The sequence below is a fragment of the Bos mutus genome, chromosome 24, assembly GCF_027580195.1.
Source record: "Bos mutus isolate GX-2022 chromosome 24, NWIPB_WYAK_1.1, whole genome shotgun sequence".
Lineage (NCBI taxonomy): Eukaryota > Metazoa > Chordata > Mammalia > Artiodactyla > Bovidae > Bos > Bos mutus.
Genome location: NC_091640.1, coordinates 1087273 through 1109264, shown reverse-complemented (window position 1 = coordinate 1109264; position 21992 = coordinate 1087273). Strand labels below are relative to the sequence as shown.

Genomic DNA, 21992 nt, shown 5'->3' with positions numbered 1-21992 from the left:
ATTTCCTTAAGGATTATTCTGTTTGAATTAAGAAACAAAAATGAAAATACGGGATTTGCATTCCTAGAAGATGCTATTGAATGATGATTTTAATTTAGTTTATATTTGAAAATATTATTTAAGATCAACTACCAAGAGACTATAAAGAATATACAGGTAGTTTTCTTCATAAAAATTGGTCTATAATTTACATATTTTTATATATTTTCATTTCTTATACTTTGAGGGAAGCAAATGCAAGAGATTAGTGTTTTTTTTACGTGTGTGAATGCATACCTATAAATGATTTGCTTATTCACTGGATCTTTGTGAAGCTACGTAATGTTCACATTCAGAAAATGTGGCTGTCATGTTTGAGTGTTTACCACTTCGTAAATATAAGGTTGCACCACTTTCGCAAAAGATTTTTTGAATTTATGGCTTACTAACATTGGGAAGGTTCTCCCGTGTGTCTTGGGTGATATGCATGTAGAGATTTATGAAAGATGAATGTGGAAGACTGCATACAAGGAAACAGAAAACCAAAAGGTTTAACATAGTTGAAAGTTCTGCCTTTTTTTCAGTTTATTTTAAATATAATTTGAGGTAATCTTAGCTCTTTTTTGTGGTTTAGTTATTAGAAAGCCATTGTCAAAATTAAGTTTATTGTGACTCAGCATATTCTCACTGTTGGTGGAAATTCAGTTAGATATTATGCTGATTTTAATTAAGGTATGAAAGATTTTTCTTGAAGAGATTATATTGATTTTTTTTTCTTTTTCTTTTTAGGTTTTATATGAACAATTCAAATTTTTCCTGAATCTCTATTTCCTGATAGTATCCTGCTCACAGTTTGTACCAGCACTGAAAATAGGGTATCTCTACACCTACTGGGCTCCTCTGGTAAAAAGAAAAGATTTTGAAATTAAGTTAAATTATTAAGTATTTAAAATACAGTTTTAAGAGTTCAGGTGGTTAAAAGAGAAATTGATCGGATTTTTGAAATGTGACATTGTTGCTGTGTGTCACTGCACTTTGTTAAACAGTTTCTAGAGTCCTCTGCAGTCCTCCAGCTAGGTCAGCTGGAGACATTACAAAGCACTTTTGCTGGCGGGGCTGGGGGTTCTCTCGGGCCCCAGGGGGTCAACTCCATGTCCCAGCCCAGCTCCCTCCTATGCTGGGAGAGAGCAGGCGTCGTGTGCAGAGTAGGTGTCAGGCAGAGGGCACAGCAGTTGCACGAAGCCCTGGCATGCTGCAGGAGCGTGTGGACGTACGGCTGTGGTGGGAGGCGCCCACGGGGTGGTGGGCTGTCGGGTTTCCTCCTGAGTGGGATGGGGCCCGTGTCTGTGTGTGCACACGTCACTCGATAGGGAGCCCTCAGGCTGACCCCACAGTCCTAGCCAGCCACACAGCTGTGCAGAGGAAACACAGGTGACTTCTGCTGCTTTGTTTTCTCTCTCTTTTCTCCTCACTGGAGGTGGTTTTTTGATGTTTAACTTGAAGTACATATTAAGATGTGAGTTTTAAAACTTTTTTTGGGTACAGTGAGAATTGTAAATCTTACACAGTGCATTACTGTGTTCCTTAGGTAGTGTTTATTACTTTTTGTCATTTTTTGTTTTTGTTTATTGTATGCTTCAAAACTAGTATAAATTGAAGGAAAAAAGTAAAACTAAATAGTAAAAGGATTTTCCCTTTTTTGCTAAAGTCCAATTTTCTCAAATACTTTGTTTTATTTTGTTTAAAGGGGTTTGTCTTGGCTGTTACTATCATGAGAGAAGCAGTTGATGAATTTCGGCGTTTCCAGCGAGACAAGGAAGTGAACTCACAACTGTACAGCAAGCTTACAGTAAGAGGTGAGTAAGACACTTTTAATCCAGTTTACCATTGCTTCATGTGATCATCATTCTAGACTGAGCATAAATGCAAGAAAACGTTTTAGTTTTGTTACTGAAAATAGTATTATGCAATTACATGTTATCTAACTAATTTTCCTATAATAGTATGATGCATATGATTTCAGGATAGATTTTTATTCTCTCGATGTTTGAATGTATGTATGTATATATGAATATAAATGTATACACACGCCCATAAACACATGCATGCACATGTACATACACAGGTGTGTGTGTATATATATATATGTTTATATATAGTTACACGTATGCTCTGTTACAGTTCGTATAGAATGCTTGTGTACTAGACACACACGAAACCCCACTTACGTGTACACGTTGTAAAGCATAGCATCGTCTCATTTAAAGTCTGTCTTTGCAACCTGCTTTAAACACAGTCAGCAAGACCAGACATCTGGCACCATGGCCTGAAATTATACTTGGGGAATAGGACTTCTAGCACCTGAAACAGACGTCGCGATCCAAAATGGAAGCCGATGTGTGCTCGCTCCCCCACACCCTTCACTTCAGGCTTGCACCCTTGTCTGGTTTATGTGTTAAGAGTTGTTTATTTGGTTTTCAGTCCACTGTAGAAAAGAGGCAGTGTGATAGGGAGAGAATGTGTGAGGCTATTATGATAAGCATGAGGACAGGAGAAGGTGCCAGAGAGAAACTCCGTGAAGATTCATAAAACCTTGGAGCCTGTCTGGAAGCGGAGTTCAGAGTGGAGTGGGTTTTAGTCCCTTGTTGGATATATATGATTTGGAACTATGTTGTCTCCTTCTATGGGTTGTATTTTTTCTTTCTTCACCGTGTTCCTGATGCACAAAAGTTTTTATTTTCATTAAGTCCCAAGTTCATCTGTTTTTTTTTCTTTTGTTGCTTATATTTCGGGTTGTATCTAAGAAATAGTTTGCCAACCCAAAGTTGCAAAGATTTACTTCCATATTTTCTTTTAGGAGTTTTATAGTTTGAGCTTCAGGTATATGACCCATTTTCCTTTTGTATGTGGTATCGCTTCACATTCTTTTGCATGTGAATACCAAGTTGTCCCAGTATCATTTGTTGAAAATATTATGCTTTCTCAATTGAATTGAAAATTAATTATTAAAAAGCTTTGATGCTTGAAATATTGGCATGGTAGAGGAAAGTTGTGTTGTATAAAAAAGAAGGTAAGCTTTAGTTCTGGGGAGAAGACTCCCCAGAATGGCCAGGTAAATTAGGTATAACTTTGGTTCGTCTGTTTTAGAATACAGTATAGATCTTGGCTTGTGTTTTCTGTTGTTTTATATTGTGAAATGTGGGCTGAGCAGAGATTTGTTTCTGTGCACTGATTGTATCATTCACAAATGAACAGTGCAGTGATGTCAGCAAAATGAAGAGTAAGCAGCTCCACAGATCAATCAAGACCTGGCAGAGCTAACTTGTCAGGACTCTGAAAAACGTCAGAGCCTTACAGCATCTAGGGGATTATTGAATCCAGGAAAAGGCCACTTGAAAATAGTAGGAAAGCTCCTTGGTGTTTTCACCTGCCCTTGCTCCACCCTGTCCCCGTCATGGCACCCTTCTTGAAGATGGCAGCAGCCAGATCCTAATTTGGGACTCTGGACACTGACTCTGAAGAGTGCGGAGCAGAACTTATTTGTGGTGAATCTTTTTTGTCTGTCTAACCTGTGTGGGGGCTACCTTAAGGACTGACCCAGTTGGCTTGTCTGTCTTTCACCTCACCTGCAACTCTGGGCGGGAAAGCTGGAAAGCTGCAGGTGTCTCTTATTGTCTAGGCTGGGGTCCTGCCGCAGCAGCCGGGCAGAGATATCACAGCCGGGCTCACACGCTAGCTGTCACAGCCAGGCAGGAAGAATCGGGAGGGAATCTGAAGTACCCCTGTTGGCCCAAGGCCGGGGGGAAGCGGTTTGAAAGCCACGCTCAAGGCTGGATGCAGGCTCAGGGCAGGCAGAAGTGAAGGCTGAGGCGGAGCTGCGACCAGGGTTCCCGCACGGAACCGTGGTCTGCGAAGGCTGTGAGCAGCTGTGCCTGCTCCTGTCTTCATCCTTGCTCCCTTCGCTTCCTCCCTCCACAGCCTCCTTTTTCCTCACATGCAAGGAGATCTCTTTCAAACACTGGTTGAATATAAGCTAAAGTAAGAAAGACTTGAGAGACCGCATGTGACATAGAATACATGCTTTACAAAAATAGTTTAGAAAAGTCACCAGATATACATGGCTACAGCATATACTAAGCAGAGCAGAACAAACCCAAAAGGTGGAAATATTTCATTTCCTGAGTTATCAGATGATAATACTCAAAATGTCTGGGTTTCCACAAAAAATTACAGAGAATGCATTTCACAGAAGACATTAACAAAAACTGTCTCTGAGGAAGCCCAGACATTGAACTTCCTAGACAAACATGAACGTCACCCACCTCAGTTATGTTCTGAAGCTAAGGGAGATGGTGGAAAGATGCTGAAAGATACCAGAACAGTATATTGGCAGATAGAGCATATCTGTAAAGATATGTCAGTATTTAAAAAAAGCAAGAAATTCTGGTACTGAAAAATACAGTAAATGAAAGAGAAACTCACTAGAGGCTTTCAGTAGCAGACTTGAGCTGACAGAAGAAAGATCAGTGAGCCTGAGCCTCCGGTCACTGAAAATGGTCCAGCCTGAGGAGCAGGGAGGAGAAGGAAGAGCAGTGAGCAGGTCCTGAGAGGCTTGTGGGGCAGCGTCAGGGGTACTGAGGTACCCAGAGGAGTGTGTGCTGGAGGAGAGGGGAGATGTGAAGGGATATGGCCATTGACCCCCAGTTTTGACAAAAGATACAAATCTACACATTGAGGAAGTTCCCTGAAGCCCAGGAGGTCAGAATGGAGACCCACACCGAGACATAGCATCATCACGTGGTCTGAACCCCGGGGCCACGAGCACAGCCTGCGAGCAGCTCGAGAGGCGGCTCCAGGCAGGGTCCTCGATGGTGACGAGCATGCTGCAGGCTTCTCATCAGAGACCGGAGGGCAGGAGGAGTTGGAGAAGGGAGAACTGTCAACAGAAATTCTGTATCTAGTGAATTCTGTATCTAGTGTCACTCAGAAGTAAAGGCGAAATGAAGACCTGCCCAGATAAGTTTAGAATTAAGGATAGGAGCTCAAGCAGATGCACACACACCCCTGCTTGTCACAGCACTACATAGGGTTGGCAGAAGGCGGTGACATCAGTTGTCCATCAGTGGATGAAGGGCGAGGGATTGATGGTCTCTTCATAGCCTGGGAAATTATTCAGCAATAAAAGTTAATGAAATACTGATAGATGACAGAATATGAATGAACCCTGAAAATGCTATGCTGTGTGAGAGAAGCCAGGTACCAGAGGTCGTGTATTGTGCGATGCCGCTCTTGAAACTCACAGAACAGGTAAGTTAATAGAATGCAGGTGCGGCTGCCGTGGCCAGGGAAGCAGGGATGGGGCACAGTCCTCAGTGGGCGAGGGCTTCTCTGGCGGTGGCGAGCGCGTTGTGGAACTTGGTAGAGTCGGTTGTAGAATACTTTGAATGTACTAAATGCCACTGAATTATTTACCTTAAAGTGGCTGCTTTCATGTCATTTTCACTGAGTATAAACTGTTGAGGAAGACAGACTGGTATGTATCTTTTGTGTGGTTTAGTCACTTAGTCGTGTCCGACTGTTTGCGACCCCATGGACTGTAGCCTGTCAGGCTCCTCTGTCCGTGGGATTTTCCAGGCAAGAACACTGGAGTGGATTGCTATTCCCTTCTCCAGGCGATCTTCCCGACCCAGGGACTGAATCTAGGTCTTCCTCATTGCAGGCAGATTCTTTATCAACTGAGCCACCAGGGAAGTATACATCTTTTACAATTCTGTATTATTTGAACTCAGAATACTCTAAAACAATTTCACTAGTTTCATTTCAAATACAAATGAAAATTTACCTTTTTAAAAAAATGGGTCATCGTTGCCTGTGACCTGAGCAGTGGACATTTCACACGTGGGTGACAGTCATGACAGCTAGTGCTGCTTGATGCCCGAGTGTGTCAGAGAAAATGCCCTGTACTCACTCACACGACACACCCAGGCGGCTGGCGTTGTCTCAGGGACAGTGAGCAGCCTGAGGCTTGTGCAGAATGGTCTGCCCTGAGTGGCCATCCTTCTGGGTGGAGTTTGTGTTTGACCCTGGACCTGTTGGCCTCAAGTCCAGTGTTCTCCCATCTGTGGCATTTGCTTTGTGATTGGTTATTCTGCTAAAGGTGATTGGTAAGTAAAGTTTAGAATGTAAAACAATGGAGTTTATGCTTATTGCTGAGTATAGTTTAAAATATTTTCTTATCAAGAATATATGCTGCCTACTTAACTTCTAGTGTTTCACAGTTACCTACTCTTTGAATGGCATTGATGGCTCTTTCCACTGTGATTCACTCTAGTCTGTTGTAGCATTTTACAGCATTTGAACTTTTCTTATTTGGGGTTCTCAAGCACATTCTTGTAGAAATACACTGAGAAAACTTTGTTGTATTTTTTCTTTTGAAAAGGAAAACCACTTCCACTTGCTAACATCTTGAAGGTGCTGTGTTTGGAAGCAGAGAGTCTTTTGACTGTGGCACGTGATCTCAGTGAATACTGAATGGTTTTTAGTTTGCTCTTTATTTCATTGCCTCATAAACTGCTTTTCTTGGGTGGGAATTTTCCATACCTATTGCTTCCACCTTCCTTCCTGTCTCCTTGTTTGTGACTGCTTGTGTTAAGCTTTATCTCCTAGTGAGTAGCAACAGAGGAGAGTCACAGAAGAGAGTAATGTAGACTTTCCTGCTTCTTGGCAGCTTTTGCAAAAATTCCTGATGAAGAAGTTTGAATTGTGTGGCCATTCTCCTTTTGGATTCTTGGAATCAATGCTGTTTTTTCCCCTGTTGCTAAGGAGTGGTTTGTAGATTGTATACCTTGCTTGTCTTCATCCAGTTAGCTAGTTCACAGTTTCCACATTTGTTTGCTAAGTACCCACTGTGTGTCAGTTACCACAATAAGCTCATGAAATTCAAACATGGATCAGTCATGAACTAATAAGCTTTTCCCAGAACTCATGCAGTCTGTTTTCTAGCAGATGAGATCAACCCAGAAGTCTTCATTTATTTGTGTGTGTTCTCAGCAGCCATGAGATCTCAGCAGGGCTAAGTCATGTCAGCCATTTCCCAGATTTAAACCTAAAGCTAGCGTGGAACTTGATGTTTAGAAACAAACTTGAATTAATTCTGTGCTGCTGCTGGGTCCTTCGTACAGCTTGTGGTGATTGTTTTTCCCAGGATATCTTAGTTATTTCTTTCACTCATTCTGGCATTTTGTTGTTTAACATGTTTCAAACCTAGGAGAGAGAGAAATTGTGACTGGAGGCTTGTGTAAATTACTTGTGTTTGTGTGTGTGAATATGAGAGAGACAACTTGCATATTTACTTATTTCTTGTGATCCAGGTTCCTTGCCAAACAGGAACCTAACTCATGCAGAGTTCAGAAAGAGAAGATGTTCTTTATGCCTACATTTTTGGGCATCTTTGACTCAGTACCAATACTGTGTTGTCCCATACTTCTTAACATTCTTAGGTTTTTTATGCTAAAAAGATTTTTATGAAATGTCTCAATGAAATTTTCTCATCTTCTAGTGAAATTGACCCCATTTATCAGTAATAATTTTTCCTTGAAAATCAAGAGATTTTAAAATCCCTCTTTTGTGCCTTTTACATATTGTCTATGCATTGTCACTTTCACTAAGTCATCTTTCTTGTCTGTGTTCTGCATTTGAAAATAATTATTCCAATATTCATTCAGGAATATTCAGCATGCATTGTTTCATCTTGACTCTGCACTGACACTTGTCACTCAGTTACTGTGTGTCAGGCACAGCAAGCACTTCAGGTTTATCACCTCCTTTGTTTGGTTCTCTGTGGCCATGTCACAGTAGACATGTACTGTCAGGACTGGGTGCACGGGCAGGAGTGGATGTGTGTGCTCGTTTCCTGCATAACTGGTATTTTTCCTTAGGTCCCCCTGAGAGGACCTGTATGAATTCATTTCTTCATGATGTTAAACATTTAGCAGTTTTTATTACATTGTTTGGAGATCAGGGCCTGGAAACTATGGGACATAACTTTAAAGAATACCGGCGCCCACAGAGTGCCTTCTCACCCAGATCAGCGTGTGTGTGTGGATGCGGGGAGCATCCTCTGCTCCCTCTGGAGTCTGGCTTGCTCTGCAGCTTTCTTTAGTGACTGGACTCCCAGGTCCCCGGTTTTTTAAATTTCCAGTTTGGTGAGAGATCCTCTCGCTGTTTTTGCTTGCTATTTCTCTTTTAACACTTTACTGTTTCTTCTCTTTTATAAAAGTCTATTCCTCCTTGGTTCCCATGTTCATCTTTACCTTATTAAAATTTCTGTGTGTACACGCTCAGTTATGTCTGACTCTTTGTGACCCTATGGCCCACAGCCTGCCAGGCTCCTCTTTCCATGGGATTCACCAGGGAAGAAAACTGGGGTGGGTTGCCATTTCCTTCTCCAGGGGATCTTCCCGACCCAGGGATTGAACCCGTGTCTCTTGTATCTCCTGCATTGGCAGGAGGATTCTTTACCACTGTATCACATGTGGCAAATATTTTTATTTTGTTTAATTTTTTCATTTTTTAAACATGTAGATACCTTTTTTGTAGGCAGCTCTTCTGATCTTTGTGGTTTTTACTTTAATCTTAGAAAATCTGTTCAATCCCAGTGTGTTGTAAGCAGCTATCTTAATTTCCTTACAATGTTTCTGTGTTTTTGTTTTTTTGTACTTAGAATTTTACTCCACTTGCAGTTTTACGTGTAAGGTACTATGTGGAGAAGGGATCTACCTTTTTTTCCCCCTCAAATGGTCAGTAAGTTACTTTAAAACGAGTTCTTAATTTTCCTCAGATCTTTGAGAAATGCATTCAATTCGTTTTGGCCCTTTTCTCTAGTTTCTGTGCTGTTCCACTGACTCATCCAAATCTCTAGGCCACGTCCACACAGTTCTGAAGAGTGTTTCATTACAGTGCATTCTAGCATCAGGAGACCTCTCCCTCCCTCTCTCCTTCCTACCCTCCACCAGGTATTGTCATTTTTCATTTTTTTCTTGTGTTCTCTGAGAAACATGAAACACTATGAGATTCCTGAGAAACTTTCACAAAGAAATGTTAGTTTCTCCGATGTTTCTTCTTTTATAAGTTTTTTGGCTTTAGAATTTGCTGTGTATATCACATATCTATTTCGAGTAAATTTTTGTATTAGTACCAGGTGTGGGTGGTGGTGTTGCTGGCACCATTTTTCAAGAAGGTGACCTCTTTCCCACCGCATTGCCTTAAACTTCAGTCAATAATCAGTTGTCTTCCATGTATGTGTTTATTTCTGGACTCTCTCTTCACTCTGTTGATCTGTTTGTTTCTCTTTATGCTAAAACAATGCTCTTGATTACTGTTGTTTCATAGTATTAATAATTCTGGAGCACAGCAGTGTTTGCCCTCCAGCTTTGTGTTTTCATTTTCAGAGTTGCTTTGGCTAAACTGCATCCTTTGTATTTCCATGTGACTTTTAGAATTGCTTTTTCAATTTCTATTAAAAAGTAGCCTGCTAGGATTTTAATTGCACTGAATCTGTAGGTAAATTTTGGGGAGAATTGGCACTTTAATAGTATTAAAGTGTTCTGATCCATGAAAGAAATATACCTCTTCTTTTATTTAGGAGTTTTAAAATTTCTTCCCAGCAATATTTCGGGTTTTCTTCTGAATTAGCAGTCTCTCTTAATATATTGGGTTGGCCAAAAAGTTCATTTGATTTTTTCCATAAGGTCTTATGAAGAATGGAATGAACTTTTGGGCCAACCTTATAATATAACATAACATAATTAATATACTGTTTCCCAGCTACCCACTTCATAATCTGTGTTAAATTAGGCTCCTACTTAAGATGTGAAGACAATTGGGGGAGAGTACGATTCCCCCAATAATGAGGACCAGCCAGACAGCCTGCTGAGATGCGGGTGGTCATCTGCTCAGCAGCAGTGCTCTTCATCTCAGCTCTGTGGCCTTCCAGGGGCTCCTTATCTGTGAGCAAGTGCTTTTTAAAAAGTTACATCATTATCTCTCACTCTTATCATGTTACGTGTGTTTTGTTGGGAAATAAGCAATGAATACATTTTCATTCTTATTTGTTGATGTCTGTATCTGGTTATAGGTGGCTTTTATGGTTCTGTTCTCTTTAACCCATTCTGACATTTGACCCATTTCAACTGATGAATGGTTATACAGTCCTTCTCTTCTTTTAAAATGGGTTAAGTTTGGATATGCATTTGTGAAGAACAAACTAAATGTCCTTGAAGTGCACAGGATCTGAAATTTGGTAGACTGTCAGGTGTTTGAATATTTATAGCAATGTAGCATTTTAAGCACATGTGTAGCAGTCTATAAAATCTGCTGCTGCTTATACCTGCTCTAGAGGCTTCGTGGGGTAGTGTTACTGTGTGAGTAAGGAGATCTGCGGAGGGATGGGTTTCAACCTAAAGGAACAGCGAATGCAGAGAGCCTGTGAGAACCAGCGTGGACATTACATCGTCGTAGGATAAAGTGCCAGACTAGAGCAGGAGCAGAGGGAGACGAGGCAGGGGATGAAGCAGAAAGCTACTGTGAGATCAGCTGTGGAGAAGAAGCACACGTGCTGCAGATTTGGTTATCTTCTAAGTGATTGTCAAATAACAGAGGGCTTGGGGTGAGGATGAGCATAATCCTTAATTTTTCATCTAGTTCTATTAACATGTAAAAAAGCAGAAGGAAGGGAAAGTGGATTGGATAGTAGCACAGCATAAAATTAAATGATAAGATGGGAATTGTGTTGAGTTAAAGGACAGGGAAGCCTGGCATGCTGCAGTCCATGGGGCCACAAAGAGGCGGACAGGACTTGGCAGTTGAACAAAAATATACAGGAGGTGTGCGCTCAGGGTGTGTCTTCACTGCCTGACGCTTAGCTGTAAAAACATGGCAGTGCGAGTACAAGCATGAGGCTTGAAGTAACCAACTGAAAAAAACAAAAAGTTTTCTGGCTATTAATAAACAGATACTTACCTCTTATGAAGATATCTTAAGATTGCTTCACATGTAATTCTAAAGTACACTGTTATTTTATAATATCAATAAAAAGTAGCTTCACCTCCCTCCGGGAAAGTAACTCAGCCCTTATGTATTTATTGTATAATTGAGGAGTGTGAAAAAATGTAACAGCAGAAATATATTTACCAAACTTTTTGATATCCTCAAAACAAATAATTAGGAACTGATGTGGTTCTATTGAAACTCAGCTGCATTCAGAGATATTTAGGAAATAAGGCTTTATAATGAGCTGAATTTGTTCTATAAGTCAAGTAATGACTGGTAACATTAGTTTTTGTAATATGAACAAATGTAATAAGAACTTACCTCTTGTTCTTTTAGCTTTCAGAATAAACTGACTGTAAAAGAAGTGGATCTTTTCTCTTATCAAAACAGTAGTTTTGACAAAAATATAAAAATAGATCTACATGGCTGTTGCTGGTCCTAAAAGGGAGATGGACAGAGGGAGGGAGACCAGGAGAGGGAGCGAGACGGAGGGGAGAAGGAATCACAGGGAGCAGGACCTGGACCAGGGCTCGTTACTGCTGTCCCGCGACGTCTCACCTTGTCCACATCAGCTTTTCGTCTCCTCTCTGCGGTGCTGACATGACGTAGACTCTGTGTGTTAGATTTTGTAAATGGTCATGCTGCACTGGATACTGTAGAGATAAGAGTTTACAAGCGTCTACAGCACTTTTTGTGTAAAGCTCTAACCCTTAGTTTTCAGCCCTGACCTGTGTCTTTGGAGCTACTAGTGGAGGGTGATCTGGTGTTTATTTTTCTTTGTTTGTTTTTCTGTCAGTTGTGTGCCAGTCAATGCCATTCACAGTATTAATGTAAGGATTTTACATCTCCATGTTTTTCAGCTTTGTCATCAAATTATTTTGTTTAGTGATACTTTCGATCATCCGTAACTTGACTCAGACCTGAAATAATGGCAGATACGGGAAGAACTTTCCAAATGGAGTCCTTGTCCATGTTCCGACACATCTCTTATTGGGGGATAGTTAACTGTATTTGGGAGTTGACTGAGAGAAATTAATTTTTAGTGACTGTGTCCATCTGAAATAAATTTATTTTGAAAGTATAAGTATAGATAAATATCTAGAATGTAATTTTTTCCTCCCAAAGTTATTTCTGAAGTATTATTTATCAACTGAAAGTTTAACTCTGATGTGCTATTATTTCATTGAGTTGATTATACTTCTTCTTTTTTTTAAGGTAAAGTGCAAGTTAAGAGTTCAGACATACAAGTTGGAGACCTCATCATAGTGGAAAAGGTTGATGCATTTTTAATATATTTTAGACATGTGTATACCAGTTATTAACATTTAGACTGATTGCATCTGAAGGAAATTATTTGAGACAGTTATTTTAAATCTTAACATTATTGTGTAAGATTGATATTCTGAAGGAAAAAATCTAGACTTTTGTATAGTGGGTTTTTTTTTTTTTTTTTTTTGCTAAAGTACATTTTAGTGTGTAGTCATATTTTGTCTAAAATAATATGTGTTAACTGTTTATTGTTTCATTGTCAGAATTATATCTTTGACCAAAGAATTATATTAGTTAGAACCTATTTATCATGAAATATGTTTCAGTTTCTGGGGCTTCCCAGGCGGCACTAGTGGTAAAGAACTTGTCTGCCAATGCAGGAGACATAAGAGGTGCGTCTTTGATCCCTGGGTCAGGAAGATCCCCAGGAGAAGGGCATGGCAACCCACTCCAGTTTCTTGCCTGGAAAATCCCACGGACAGAGGAGCCTGGTGGGCTCTGGTCCACAGGGCCGCAAAGAGTCGGACACAACTGAAGCAACTTAGCACACGCAGTTTCAGTTTCTAGAGCTTCCTTTTACAGACAGATGTATTATACATGATTATTGGATATTCTGTGGCTTAAAAAAACGGGAAATGGAAATAAAGAGGATTAGAAAGAAAAAGTTTAGGTCAGTGTTGTAGGAAGCCACAGTGGTCAGAGGTGGCTATGGACAAGCCGCCACTCCACTGGAGTTACCTGCCTGGGCTGTCTGCCTGTGTGGAGAAGCGTCTCTGCCTGCACAGTCTTGCTGAGTAACCGTTACTGAGGGCTCAGTCTTTGTTTTTAAGGCTCTTGAACAACTTTTAAAAAAATATGGCAGGTTTTCATAAGGCCTATTACAGAGGAGTGTGAGCCCTTGGTACCAGCTGACGTCCACCTGGGAACCCACCAGGGCACCCCTAGCCTGCGTCACCCGCAGGGGTGTTTAGTGAGAGGGCTCTTCCTCAAGACTGAAGTGGTCTTCATCTGGTTGCAGTAATGTGTACACAGATAATGTTGTGGGCTGTGTTTGTCTAATATTACAGAATGGGAGAAAATTAAACACATTGATTTGCAACATATTTATGTAGTATTCAGTTATATGAATACTATAAATTACTAACTTTTGATCCATTGTTAGATTTTGGATGGTTTTCTTTTCTGCTATTGAAGAGTGCTGTAGTGAACATCCTGGTACATATATTCTTGCAGAATTCTGTGGGCTAAACGCTGACAAGAGAGATGGCTGAGCCATATGTTGGTCATATACATTTTGATGTAATTTTTTTAAAAAATCAACATTTATTCCCTCACAGTTTGTATGGTCAGGAATCTGGGTACAGCCTAGCTGCACCTCCTGGCTCCGAGTCTGTCCCAGGGCTGCAGTCAAGGGGTGTCAGGGTGTCAGCCTCCTAGCCGTCACCTCCAAGCTCCACTGGGGCGGACCTGATGCTGGTCTCACTCCGGGGCTGGTTGGCAGGACTTGTTGCCTTTTTGGATTCAAGGCCTCAGTTCTACCAGCTTTTGGCCTGAAGCCACTCTCGTTCCTGGCCATATGGGCCTCTCCACCGGGCAGCTCACCACTGACGTGCCAGTTGGAGGGGAAAGAGAGAGTGTAAGTGTCAGCGAAAGGGACCGTGGTATATTAAGAAGACACAGGTCCCTACTCCTGTGTTGCTCAGAGTCCTGAAGAGGGAAAAATAAAAAGTATCCAGTAATTATTTTGGAGTTTCTAATTTATTTATTGATGCCCATAGAACATAAAACAGGATAGAGGAATATAGGGTAATGGTCTAAAATTGACATTAAGAACAGAAGTTCATTTGCAGTAGCATCAAAGAAATAAAATACTTACAAATAAAATCATTGTTAAGAATAAATGAGTGAGGTCCAAGAATAAATAAAAGAGGTCCAAAACTTTGAAGGCTACAAAACATTGTCAAAACACAGTAAAGGAGACCTAGATAAATGGAAGGACTTCCCATGTTCATAGATTAGAAGCATTCATACTGTTAAAACGAGAATACTCCCAAACTGATCTACAGATTCAGTGCTGCCCTCTCAACATCCTAGCTGACTTCTTTGTAGAAATTTATGAGCTGATTCTGAAATTCATATGGAAATACCAAAGATTCAGAGTAGCCAAAGCAGTTTTTAAATGTATGAACAAAATTGTTCGAGTATTCACACTTCTCCATTTCAGAACTTTTTAAAAGTTAACAGTAATCAATCAGGACAGTATGGAACTGGCATAAATTAAACATTGAGAGTCCAGAAATAAAGCCTTAAGTTTGTGGTTAATTGACTTTCAACAAGGGTGCCTGGAAAATTCAGTAGGATGGAGCTGTGTTTGGGTGGGTGCTTATTTTTGATCCAGTGCTGATTGTGACATTCATTTCGTCGTCTGCAGTTATAGTTCATTCATTTTGTTGTTGCATAACTATGACTTTTATCCTTTCTACCACTGGTGGATAGTTGGGTTGCTTCTAGGTTTTCTTGTTAGGAATGATAGCTGCGAGACATCTGTGACCATGTGTTGTGGCTCACGCGTGTGCACTTTGCTGCTGCATATGTACTCAGGAGTGGGCTTGTTGGCTTTAGGGGTGTGTGGATGTTTCACCTGAGTGCTTACTCCAAATGGTTTTGCAGAGTGATGGATCAAATTAGTACTGAGGTCAGCAGGAACAGTTCCCATCCCTCATGTTTGCCATCACTTAGCACTGCCAACCTTTTAAAATTACCATTTCCAGATTGTATATGTAGCAAGTTGTAGTTTTAATGTGCATTTCTGTAAACTGTCAAAGGTGAACACTTTTTATATGATTTTGGATATTTCTTTTTTGGAAGCTTCCCTGTGGTTCAGTGGTAAAGAGCCAGTGAAAATCTCTTACTATTTTTCTTCTGAGTTATCCTTTCTTATCAGTTTGCAGGCCTTCAGATATTCTAGATAGGAGTCCTTTATTAGTTTTATCTTGCAAATATCTTTTCTTTCCTAGTAGGCTTTGTGGAATAGAAATTCCTAGTTTAATGAAATCTACCTTATTAATCTTTTCATTTATAATAAGTTTTTTTTTAATTTGTGGTGGGGGAGGGGAAGGAGTCTTGTTTAAGAAATCGATCTTTCTACCAAAAAGTTATGAAAGTATTCTTCTGTATTATCTTTTAGGTTTTATTGTTTTGATTTTGACATTTATAATTCATTTGGAATAGGTTTTTGTGTTTCTATTGACGTAGAGGCCTGATATTACCTCTTCTCATCGCCCATAGGTATCTAGTTTTCTCTAGAAAGCTATTTATTTACAAGATGTCCACAGTGCCAACTTCCTCATAAATCTGGTGTCCATATTTGTGTGGACTGACTTCTGCATTCTCTACTTTACATTATAAAATGATCTATCTTTGTGGAATGTCATCTTGTCTTAATTATTCTATTTTAATATTTAGTTTTGCTATGTTATACATTCAGCCCTCCATGTTGTTAGTCATTCTTGGCATTTGCATTGCCCTCTAAATATTAGGAATGTCTTGTCAGTTCCCATCAAAAAAGCATGTTAAGATTTCAGTTGAGTTTGTATTGAATGTATAGGTCAGTCTGTGGACACTTGTAATGCTGCATATTATAATGTGAGAGCACAGTGTGTTCTATTTAATTTCTTTCAGTAATGTTTTATAGTTTATAAATTTTTTTATAGTTTTTTATTGAGAGAACTTGCCCATCTTTCATCTGTTTTATTCTAATGCTAGTTTTTTCTTATTACCAAAATGGGCATTTTTTTTTAATGTACTTTCTTGCTGTTTGTTACTGGAATATATGTTTTCATTTTCTGTGTCATTAATTTTGCTCTTATATTTGCTTACATCTTTGATGTTTGTGTTCTTTGTATTCTTTGGGATTTATTGGCTTTTTGTTTTTCTGCTTTCAAACAGATATTCAGTTCCCTGTGGGTTGTTAGTCTCCCTTTTCTTCTGTTTGCAGTTTAATCATGTATACTTTCCTCTTACCATTTTTCTAACTTTGGCTGTGTTCCACACATTTTGATATGTTGAGGTTTTATTACCAACATTTTCTAATTTCCATTCCCCCTTCACCTAGGGGTTCCTTAGCTCTCAATAATGGCCTAAAGAAATGTTAGAAATTATTTCATGTTAGAAATAAGAAGCACTGTTCTGCAGCATATCTTTTTTCACCATTAACAGCTCAATTTATATTTGTTGTTGTTGCTTGCTGACTGACAATAATTCATTTCTTTATTGTTTGTATATAAATATTTACTTAGGTCTCAAAAAATATAAATAATTCATGAAATTATGTGAAGTATTCTTATTATATTTTTCTTTAGTTTGTACAGCTTTCCCAGCTAATTAATGCTAATGCTAAGTATTATTAGTAGTACTAATTAATACCAATTATCATCAGTAATAGTGATTAAGTAAATGTATAAATAGTGAACTTTGAGTTTTTCTCCTTTTCTGCCTTGTAAAAGAGTATCTTCTCAAATTTGTAGGGTTTAGTCTGCTCAGCTATACATTTATTCATTCATTCAACATTTACTAAGTGTTCATTTTTGATATGCTTTGTTTTGTGTTAGATGTTAGAAGAACACTATCCTCCCCTTCCTGGTCATTTAGTCAGATAGTGCATAATTTTTTTTATAAGGCAGTAAACATATACTATATGTATGAGTCGAAGTACAGCAAAGGCCACAGAAATGGTAATGTTTAACATTTTTTAGAAATAGAGTAGTTTCAGATCATCACTAAATGGCATTTACATGATTCATTGATGGGGAAAGAAATCTTAGAGATCTAACTAAAATATGAATTAAATTGTTATACAAATTATAAATGTTTCAGCATAGAGATAATATTATTTTAGTTGTTTTTAGCAGCTGTTTCGCCTTTGAAATGGAATTGTGTTAATTTATAAACTTACATACAGATAATTAATATTTTATGTTACTCTGCAGAATCAAAGAATTCCATCGGACATGGTATTTCTTAGGACGTCAGAAAAAGCAGGTATTTTTATTTTTATTTGCATTGCTGATGATTAGTTTTTGGCAGTTTAATTTTCATATTGAAAGATAAAGTTATTCTCATAAGAATTTTTCTTCAAATGATAATTGAATTCTTTAATTTCTAAATCACATTTAAGTATGTTTAAAACAATGATTTTACTGTATAATATGTTGGTTTAAAAAATATAATCCTATCAGAATCTGTTTGTCAAGTGAATATTTTCATGCAATCCATTTTGATATCTAAATAATTAATGATGTTGCTCAAATTTTGATTGCTGTTCTGCATTTACAGTTTTATTCCTCATTTAGCAAACATTCATTTAGCACTTACCATGTGCCAGGCACTACTTGTTGCTTAGGACACAAAAGGGAGTGAAACCAAGTTGCTCTTTTCAAAGAGTTGATGATCTATTCATTTATGGAAGTATACATGTTGACAGCTAGCAATACTCTGATTGTATATAAATATTAAAAGACATGTGGGGGTGATGGGAGGGAGCAGACAATTTGCCTGGGTAAGTTGAAGTGAGCTTCACAGTAAAAATGATATTTATATGACCTGAACTTTAAACAAGAAGAAGTTGCTAAAGTGGTAATGAAAAGGAAGCTTCTTGTGGTCAGAGAGAAGAACTGTTAATTGGAAATCAGGAAGCTTAAACTCTAGTCTGCTTTGACTAGTTTCTAATTATATGACCTATCCGTGTGGTCATACACTTTCATCATCTCTAAAATGATGGGAGGTTTATCAGGTAATATCCAAAGTTCCTTCTGCCTTATGTTTCTGACTTTGTTGAATAAATGAACATTATTTTTATAGGAAGCTCAACATGTTACTTTTGTTCTGGAAACTCAGCATATTGTTTGTAGCATGAAAATTCTATAAAGGACTCAGTTAAAAATTTAGAGTTGTTGGTTTAGTTTTTTCTCCATTTATAAATAGTGTTTTCCTTTTTTTAAGGACATTTTAAGTCATCATAAAGAAGGAAGATGTTTTCTCTTTTCACCAATTGTGTTACGATTATTTACATCCTAAGAGGCATGCGTGCTAAGTTGCTTCAGTTGTGTTCGACTCTGTGCAACCCCATGGACTATAACCTGCCAGGCTTGTCTGTCCATGGGATTCTCCAGGCAAGAATACTGGCAAGAATACTGGAGTGGGTTGCCATGTCCTCCTCCAGGGGAATCTTCCCGATCCAGAGATCCAACCTATATCTAAGTCTGCTGCATTGGCAGGCAGGTTTCTAACCACTAGCGCCACCTAGGGCTAGATATAAATTTACTTTCAGTTCAGTTCTTCCCTTGTAGCTCAGCTGGTAAAGAATCTGCCTGCAATGCAGGAGACCTGGGTTCGATCCTGGGTTGGGAAGATCTCCTGGAGAACGGAAAGGCTACGCAGTCCAGTATTCTGGGCTAGAGAATTCCACGGACTGTATAGTCCATTGGGTCACAAAGAGTCAGACATGACTGAGCGCCTTTCACTTCACAGTTCAGTTCATTGATCAGTCGTGTCTGACTCTCTACGACCCTACAGACTGCAGCACGCCAGGCTTCCCTGTCCATCACCAACTCCTGGAGCTTACTCAAATTCATGTCCATCAAGTCAGTGATGCCATCCAGCCATCTCATCCTCTGTCGTCCCCTTCTCCTCCTGCCTTCAGTCTTTCCCAGCATCAGGATCTTTTCCAGTGAGTCAGTTCTTGGCATCAGGTGGCCAAAGTATTGGAGTTTCAACTTCAGCATCAATCCTTCCAATGAATATTTAGGACTGATTTCCTCTAGGATTGACTGGTTGGATCTCCTTGCAGTCCAAGGGACTCTCAAGAGTCTTCTCCAACACCACAGTTCAAAAGCATCAGTTCTTCTGCACTCAGCTTTTTTATAGTCCAACTCTCACATCCATACATGACTACTGGAAAAACCATAGCTTTGACTAGATGGACCTTTGTTGGCAAAGTAACGTCTCTGCTTTTTAATATGCTGTCTAGGTTGGTCATAACTTTCCTTCCAAGGAGCAAGTGTCTTTTAATTTCGTGACTGCAATCACCATCTTCAGTGATTTTGGAGCCCCAAGTCTCTCACTGTTTCCACTGTTTCTCCATCTATTTGCCATGAAGTGAGGGGACTGAATGCCATGATTTTAGTTTTCTAAATGTTGAGTTTTAAGTCAACTTTTTCACTCTCCTCTTTCACTTTCATCAAGAGGCTCTTTAGTTCTTCTTCACTTTCTGTCATAAGGGTGGTGTCATCTACATACCTGAGGTTATTGATATTTCTCCTGGCAGTCTTGATTCCAGCTTGTGCTTCATCCTGCCCAGCATTTCGCATGATGTACTCTGCATATAAGTTAATAAGCAGGATGACAGTATGCAGGCTTGGCATACTCCTTTGCCGATTTGGAACCAGTCTGTTCCATTTCTAGTTGTAACCATTGCTTCTTGACCCACATACAGATTTCTCAGGAGGCAGGTCAGGTGGTCTGGTATTCTCATCTCTTTAAGAATTTTCCATAGTTTGTTTGATCCACATAGTCAAAGGCTTTGGCGCAGTCAATAAAGCAGAAGTAGATGTTTTTCTGGAATTCTCTTGCTTTTTCGATGATCTAGCGGATGTTGGCAATTTGATCTCTGGTTCCTCTGCCTTTTCTAAAACCAGCTTGAACATCTGGAAGTCCACGGTTCACGTACTGTTGAAGCCAGGCTTGGAGAATTTTGAGCATTACTTTGCTGGCATGTGAGATGAGTCCAATTGTGCGGTAGTTTGAACATTCTTTGGCTTTGCCTTTCTTTGGGATTGGAATGAAAACTGGCCTTTTTCAGTCCTGTGGCCACTGCTGAGTTTTCCGAATTTGCTGGCATATTGAGTGCAGCACTTTTATAGCATCAACTTTTAGGATTTGGAATAGTTCAACTGGTTTCCATCACCTCCCCTAGCTTTGTTCGTAGCAATGCTTCCTAAGGCCCACTTGATCTCACACTTTAGGATGTCTGGCTCAAGGTGAGTGATCACACCATCATGGTTATATGGGTCATGATGATCTTTTTTGTATAGTTCTTCTGTGTATTCTTGCCACCTCTTCTTAATATCTTCTGCTTCTGTTAGGTTCATACCATTTCTGTCCTTTATTGAGCCCGTCTTTGCATGAAATGTTCCCTTTACCTAAATTTACTTTACTGTGTGCTATTTAATGGGCAGTTTTCTTTTTCCTGTGGGACAGAGACTGGTGAACTACTTTACCAGTCCCTTTCCCTTTCCTGTCCAGTTAGACGAAGCCATGCCCTGAGGTGTGGCAGAGGAAGGGTGGCTGAAAGCTGTGTGCACCGGTTTTAGCCCCGGCTCTCCCTGCGCTGGCTGCGTCTCCATGACTGCTCTGACCTTGGGAGCTGCCTGTTGAAGATGGCAGAGCTTCCCTCAGCTTAGGTTCCTAAATGACTGTCTGTAACAGTCCTGTCCCCTCCCATCACCTAGTGAGCTCTGTATGATGGAGACTTACTATTAACTAGTAGAGTTGGAAGGTTTATCTTTTATGGATAGAATAGTGTTCCCTTAGCACCTGCAGAGCTGTGACAGGCAGTTAAAACTCTGCCTTTGCCTTCATGTCTTGTTTGTACAGACCCTCAAGTTCTGCTAGGCTTGAGAGATTTGGGCCTTTGCAGTTTTCAAGGGGATGTGTGTATCCCTGCACTGGCAGGTGTGGCCTTCTAGACTCTTGGGAATATAGAGCTCTTACCCCTTGTCATCTGATTTTTCAGCTTTTCTTTTAAATTTTGTGATCAGCTTGTTGTTTACCCCAGCTTTGCTACCACCCAAGGAATCTGCGATAATGAACAGTTGCCACTGATTGCTTCTGACAAAGATTCCAGGAGAAACACCATTCTCTGTGACTCAACTGTGGGTTGGGTCAAAGCCAGACAAACCCTACCTAGTCAGGTGATTACAGCTCTCTGGGTGTGGAGTTTGGGGAGTCCCAGCCCTCATTTGTTCTCCTCAGTGTCTACCAGACCTCTGGTTTCCTCAGCTCTGTGAAGTTTGACTTGGGGACAGGTTACTGGAAAAGGGACAAGTCAGACCACACAGGTCTGTCATAGTTAGATTTAGCCCCATTTCTTAAATAAATGCACCTGGGATTGTTGCAAGTCTGATTATTTTCCAGAGTTTTGAAAAAAATTGCTTTTGACACCTTTTGCTAATGTTCTCATTACAGTTATGGAGGAATGGGTTTACAGAGATGTTTACACTGCCATCTCTCCTTATTTATGGTTTGTTTATCTTTGTTTGTAAATGTATTCAGTATAATGAATAACAATGTGTGTATTTGGGAGGTGCTTTTATATTTAATTGCCTTTGTAGTGATTATGGTAGATATATATGTAAGAATATTATACTAAATGTGAAAATGGCTATAGGTAATTAACTTAAAAGAAATATATTATGCACATCATGTTAGGAGATTAAATGTGAACAATATCCATCACTTTAAAGCTGGAAGATTATTAGAAAAGTCCATTTTTCAGAGCAAGAATCTGAAGGCTAGAATACTAATTCTTTGCTGAAGTTTTGGAAATTGTAATTCAGCCACTGTATGATTGTTATGGCATGACATAGTAAGATAGCAATTCAAATAGAATATTAGAACATTAGTTATAGTGTTATAGT

General features: G+C 39.5%; 1 protein-coding gene across 1 annotated transcript in view; it reads left to right on the top strand.

Moving 5' to 3' along the window:
- Positions 1 to 21992, top strand: part of ATP9B (ATPase phospholipid transporting 9B (putative)) — a 151670-nt gene that overhangs the window by 27403 nt on the left and 102275 nt on the right. Inside the window, exons 4-7 of the mRNA XM_070361953.1 lie at positions 769 to 882; positions 1727 to 1835; positions 12244 to 12302; positions 17286 to 17337. Of these exons, the coding sequence (XP_070218054.1) occupies positions 769 to 882; positions 1727 to 1835; positions 12244 to 12302; positions 17286 to 17337 (334 nt within the window). The remainder of the gene's footprint in view (positions 1 to 768; positions 883 to 1726; positions 1836 to 12243; positions 12303 to 17285; positions 17338 to 21992) is intronic.